Genomic DNA, 6,000 nt, shown 5'->3' with positions numbered 1-6,000 from the left:
TTAATGATGTCATTAAGGGGGATTAATTTTTAATTAAATTAATTAAACAAATACAGAAAAAAATAAAAAAAGAAATAGCGTGGCATGCTGCCTTTCAAAAAAAAATAAAAAATAGCACGCATGCTTTTGAAAATCGGCTTTTTACTCTACCAAGGGCTTCACCAAATTACTCCTGCTCAATAAAATTGGTACCGTCATTTTTCCCAATGAGCTTCGAGAGATTAAATATGCTTCTTCACAATCAAAAATTACATCTTTCAAATCTCCAATTTAAAAAAAAAAAAAAAAAAAAACTACTCAGATCTTCGCCTATTCGATAGTTCTGAATGAATTAATTGATTCCACTACTTGCAATTATGTAAAATAATTTGGGTTTTTGAATTGTTGCTTTTATGTTCTTCAACCTGCGATTTTGGAGGCGGATAATGGTTCTTTATGTTAGGATTAATACTATTTCTTCTTCATCTTCTCAAAGGTAATCTTAATCTTCCTTTCTATGAGCTTCAACAAGTAATCAATCTTTTGAGTTTATGGTTTTTGCAGGTTTGAAGAATGATACTTTGAAAGTTGTGGTTTTTGTTGGAGGTTGACCATAAGGTGCCAATCTCTAATTTTTTGTATAAATAATATTATCTTATTTGATTATGCACATTAACTGTTTGCTATAATGCTTGAATGAACTGATTATTGTTATTACTCCGTATTATGTTTAGTTTAAATTCTTGAGCTCCAATGGGTGTGCACTGGTCTTATGGTTACGTATAAATTGATTCCACTGCACTATGATTACGTTTGGTTTTCGATTGTTCATTTCTGCTAGATCTGAAATTGTTAGGGTTTAATAACTTCGGGGTTCAGGGGTTCACTGTTAATGGATAGTCCAGCCTACAAACAAAATAATATATTGGGAGTTAATATATTTGATGAGAAATTTGAAAAAAAAAGATGATTTTGCTAAAGGTATGACATAGATGACTGTTAGTTTTGTATAACTTAATCTTCTAGCTGTTTGATTTCATTATTGTGTTTGGTTGTTTACACTAGGCACTAATGTAAAACACTTACAGTCTTGCTTTCATCATTGTAAGGTATCATGATATGTAAGGTACTAAACTACAACTTCAACTAGCAAGGTACTCCCTTTTTTGAGTTTTGCTAATTTACTATTTTCATTTTATTGCAAGTAGATAAATGATTGTTTAAACTATGAATCAAAGCAAGTTTATTATGTAAAAAAGTTTATTATGTAAAAAAGTTTATTATTTTATACGCAAATCAATTGTTTGATGAAATGCTTAAATGGATAACTATAAACTAGTACAACATAATAAGCTACAATATTATTCATTATGTTTTTTCGCTTTGAACAAACGAAGCTACAACGAATCAAGAAGTGTTTGATTTATATTTTTCTAGGGGATGGTTGTTTTTTTTTTTTTTTTTGTGCGACTTTAAGGTTTTTTATTCTTTATTAGGTATTGCTTACAATTTACAATATAGATAAACTTATTTGGAAGGTAGAGATAAACTTTGACTTTTGTAAGTTTTTCAATTTGTGCATCAGGTGGAAGCTTTATATGGAAGCTTTGAATAACCTAGCAGTTATAAGGTTGATGACAGACTAATATGAAGGTATATGTTTTGTTCTTTAGTTAACTTGATTTTGCTTTTACCTTTATTATTGGTTTTGTGTGTTTTTGTTAGAAATTTTTACTTGAATAGTTGGTGATTATTTATGTTCATTTAGTTTCTTTATATTTTGAGAGATTACTTGCACTTTGCATCAATTTCAATCATAATGACAAATGGAATATGCATATTGTATTGGTAAATAACTATATATATTTTGAACAAATGTAAGTGTTCTTAGTTTGTAATGGGTCTCATAGTTGTGGTAGTATGAAGTGCATTTTTGTTTCTGGTCACTAATAACTATATATATTTAGTTCTAACCAGCAGTTAGAATCTTCCATTTTGTGAATATCTTAAAGACGAGAATTTAAAGAAATGGTTGGTGACTTATCGGCAATCTTGGAGGCGATTAGGTAAGATAAAAAATGAATTCTAATGTATAATGTTCTTTATTGCTTTAGGTTGGGAGGGTCGGGTTAATATCGAGAGTTAGTGCTCTGTAACAGTTTATACGTTTCATTTAGTCTATGCTTTGATCATCGCACTTTCCATTCTTAAAAGCTTGATTTCTGTATAGTGGTGTATGCAATTAGGCTTCGAGTTAAAAACAATGAGAACCTGTTTAATTATATGAAAACAATGAATCTGTTCATTTATATAAAAACTATATGGTGAATCTGTTAAAAATATATATTTATGTTTGTTAGTGGGGGTGTTCAAGAATGGAATGTCATTCTTAACAAGTTTCAGATATGAGAAGGGTAAGGATGCAAGAATTACTATGAATTTTGTCTATGATTTTACAAGACATGACAAAATGGGCGGGTTGCGTTGGGTTTTGTAAGTATGAGCTAGGAGCTATTGAACATAAAACATGTTCAATCAACTTCATTTTATTATGATTACTATGTTCTTTTATCAGGTACACCTCAATGTAGTTCTTCCTTACTTATTTTAAAAGGCTCAAATATCTAAAGCTTCGGTGCAGGTAAACCTTTTCTAGAGGTTCAAGGGTTCATGTGGTTTTATGTTCATGGGTTTCCTATCTTCATGTCAATATTCAATTTTTGTTACTATTGCTTAGTACTTTAGAGCCTTTTGGATATGTCTTATAAGGTTATGGGTTATAAAGTTGATTTCAATTATGGAGAGACATTTATATATAGGATTGAGTTTTAGCTATTCAAGTCTTTTGCAATGCATATGAATGGAGGCTGCATTTTGGTTTTTATGCATAGGGTTCTTTAGTGGAATATTTAGCATTTTAACTCATAAGATGTTTTAGATTTAAGTTTGAGAGCAACATTTTGTTTCTGTTTCTTTCTCCATTGTATTTTGGTTGGCAAGGGCTCATCTTTTGTCCAATGTATTGTTCTCTTTACTTTGTAATATTTAGATGACAAGTCTCATTTCTAATTTAAGTTTGGTTATTGTTAAATCTTCTTTTTGTCTTAATGACGTGTTTGGTTGATTATGGATGTTCATCTCTCAATTTGGCCCGGCCATTCTGCGTGCATCTAAGTAATGATTTTTTTAATGTGTTATCATGTACCTAATTGTGAGTTGTGATGTCTAGAACTTTTACTTCGAACTGTGGTGAGAGAAAAAAAAGTATGCGTTTAATCTTTTAGTGCACCCTACATTAACTAGGTTGCAAGTAGTTTGTGAGAAATGGTTAATAAAATATCAATTAACAATTTTTCTTATACAATCTCGTAAAACCACGGGTCCCTTCACTAGTACAAACTTCAATGGCCAAATTCAGACTATTAGTTTTGCAAGGGACAAAGTAGTTATAATCTTCACATGAAACATGAAACATGAAATGATTACGCCAATCAACTATCAAATATCTATTCAACTATCAAATATAAGTACAAGTATCAATTATCAATCAATATATATATAATAACGGATATTTTTATTTAACAGCTTAGAACTATTTAAAAAACCACTCTCCTAGCAAGATGCTAGAAAAAGGCCAAACGTTACAATGGCTCACGAGTTCCAACTTACATTACATTTGACTCTACTATTATACCAAATAAAAGAAGTAAAACAAATAGAATCAAAAAGTAAACTTTTGTTCATCCGAGGCTTAAATAAAATGTTGTTTCTATATCTCCAAATGTGCCAAACTACCGCAGCGACAATTGTGTAAAGCTTGTCCTTCACGTCTATTCTTTCCTGCCAATCATCGGACCACACAATCCACTCTGCCCACTCTTGAAACATCGGCATCTCAACATCTACCCAAAGGTGAATCCTTCTCCAAAGATCAATGGCAATGTGACAATCAAACATCACGTGATTGATAGTCTCGACTTCATAGTTACAAGACATACAACCAATATGCTCAATCTCTACGCACCTCCTGGATAAGTTTAACCGGGAAGGATATATTCTTTTTTTTTTCTTTTCAGTTTCCACTTCTTTCAAAAAAAATTGTCGGAATACACCATTCATTATAATGATAACGAGTTCGTGACCGATAGAAATCACAACCCCATACACAGATTCGAACGATATGTAGTGTGCTCGAACCAGACTTTGTTCTAACTCGTGATTTACCGTTTTTTCACACTAATGCTTTGTTAGATTGAATATTGAAAATAAAGTATGTTGTTATAAAACATTAAAATTAAAAATAATGATTTTCAATTCAACTATCGAAAAATATGTATCTAAGTGAAGTATATCAGATAAGAATTAACTCTGTTTCATACTATCTTAGTCCTAATTATCATCAATACATTCACGATTTAAGTTGGACTTTTTCTACTCTATATTCTGTTGGTTAGGGCCCAAGACCAATCATCCTCCATATAAATTTAAAAATCTACTACTTTACATAAATTACGATTGAAAAAGAAATACATAATAAAAATCTTTAATACATGCCAAACATCAAACCAATTGCTCAGAGTTCGTATATACGTACAAAAAATATTTGCATACATAAAATGAAGGATTTATAGAATCTTTAACATAGTCGTAATATTTACAACAACTAGTTTCCACACAAGAGCTTCCAATAGATGTTAGCATCAAATTCAAATTCAAGTAAACCAATATATATATCTGAACCAAAATAAAAAAAGAAATTATCATTATAAAACATGAATCTAGCTTTTAAACGTCCAAATCTTTACAATATCCTTTAAGTTCAATCAAAAGTATAAAAACAAATTTTGTTTATAAAATAACAAAACAAAATTTTTTTAATAGATAAATGTTGTCACAATATAAACCCCGCAAAAATAACCAAATAAGTCAACCAATTATATGAGCTCATTCTAATAACCCACCCTGAAGATATATCCGATTCTAACAACGAATTATAATGAAAGTTTGGGTTTGACCCATATAACGCTTGGATCCCTTCCACGTCATCAATTTTAAGATCCACTCTCTTCGTTCTCGGACTCAAACTCGGGTACATAATTGCATCTTTAACCGATGAATGAGCTAACCCAAGTATATGTCCAATTTCATGAGTTGCAACTGATTCCAAATCAACGGCTACTTTTGATTTACTTGATTTAAAATCAACGGCCCACGTTTCAGCTTCATCTAAATGCAACCTTCCATTTTCAGGTGAAAAAGCATGAGCCAATACTCCTAAAACTCCGTCAAACGGCTCTCCGTCACCGTGATCGCCGTTATAAAATCCAATTTTAACATCTGCACTCGAATAATCATCCGTTTCAGTAAAATTCACAGGTATTACTGACGACCATCGCGAAAATGATCGCCTGAAAGCATCTCGTATATCCAAATCACTTAAGTAATCAATCATATGATTTGCAGAAAAAGCGTATGTTAATTTCGTATTTGATGATCTGCCCCAACGCGGCTCACCGTAAAAATACGCATAGTGTTTGGTAACATGTATACTGTTTTTAGTATCTTTGATTGTATCGCTAACACCACAGCGCGGTGATATAATTTGTGTGACGGTAGTCGAATCGAGTTTTCCGGTAACTTCAAGGCCTAAATTCTTTTGATAATTCAAGACGGCTGATTCGAGACTATCGTCGAATAAGTCAGTGAAGTTGTCGAATTGGAGGTAACCGAATTTATGGAAGTATTTTTTGAGTTCAGACATACCGGAAAAATTTGTGCCTTTACTTGCGTCGATGAAGTTAAGAAAGTTGTTCCACGTGGCGTTTTGTGAGAGGTCGATTGGGATTAAAGTGCCCGGAACTGTTCTGGCGGGAAAAAGTGGACTGTGAAGTGAGAGAAATATAAAGAAGAGGAAGGTTTTGTAACTGAATAACCGAAACATGTTTTTCTTTTTTTTTTCTTTTTTTTGTTAGTTGGAAGAAAAGATATTTTTTGAAGTGTTTGTGATTTTGTTGAAGTTGT

General features: G+C 31.6%; 1 protein-coding gene and 1 long non-coding RNA gene across 3 annotated transcripts; one reads left to right on the top strand and one right to left on the bottom strand.

The window, feature by feature from the left end:
* The first annotated feature begins 306 nt into the window (after positions 1–306).
* LOC139861307 (uncharacterized) lies at positions 307–2,993 on the top strand. Of its 2 annotated transcripts, none has more exons than XR_011763716.1 (4): positions 307–437; positions 544–597; positions 1,089–1,133; positions 1,565–2,993. It is a non-coding gene; the product is annotated as an uncharacterized lncRNA (long non-coding RNA). The 2 variants fall into 2 exon arrangements; XR_011763715.1 differs by having other exon boundaries at positions 359–475.
* Positions 2,994–4,763: 1,770 nt separating this feature from the next.
* Positions 4,764–5,929, bottom strand: LOC139861298 (metalloendoproteinase 1-MMP-like). The gene has a single exon (XM_071849677.1). The coding sequence runs from the start codon at positions 5,918–5,920 to the stop codon at positions 4,871–4,873; it is 1,050 nt and encodes a 349-aa protein (XP_071705778.1). The 5' UTR covers positions 5,921–5,929; the 3' UTR covers positions 4,764–4,870.
* Positions 5,930–6,000: the final 71 nt, after the last annotated feature.

The sequence above is a fragment of the Rutidosis leptorrhynchoides genome, chromosome 1 (genome assembly GCF_046630445.1).
Source record: "Rutidosis leptorrhynchoides isolate AG116_Rl617_1_P2 chromosome 1, CSIRO_AGI_Rlap_v1, whole genome shotgun sequence".
Lineage (NCBI taxonomy): Eukaryota > Viridiplantae > Streptophyta > Magnoliopsida > Asterales > Asteraceae > Rutidosis > Rutidosis leptorrhynchoides.
Note: the sequence above shows the minus strand (reverse complement) of the source record. Positions and strands in the feature narration are given on the sequence as shown.

Bases quoted from the DNA above. Each gene is read 5' to 3' on its own strand.
- LOC139861298 (XM_071849677.1), bottom strand. From the start codon at position 5,920: ATGTTTCGGTTATTCAGTTACAAAACCTTCCTCTTCTTTATATTTCTC.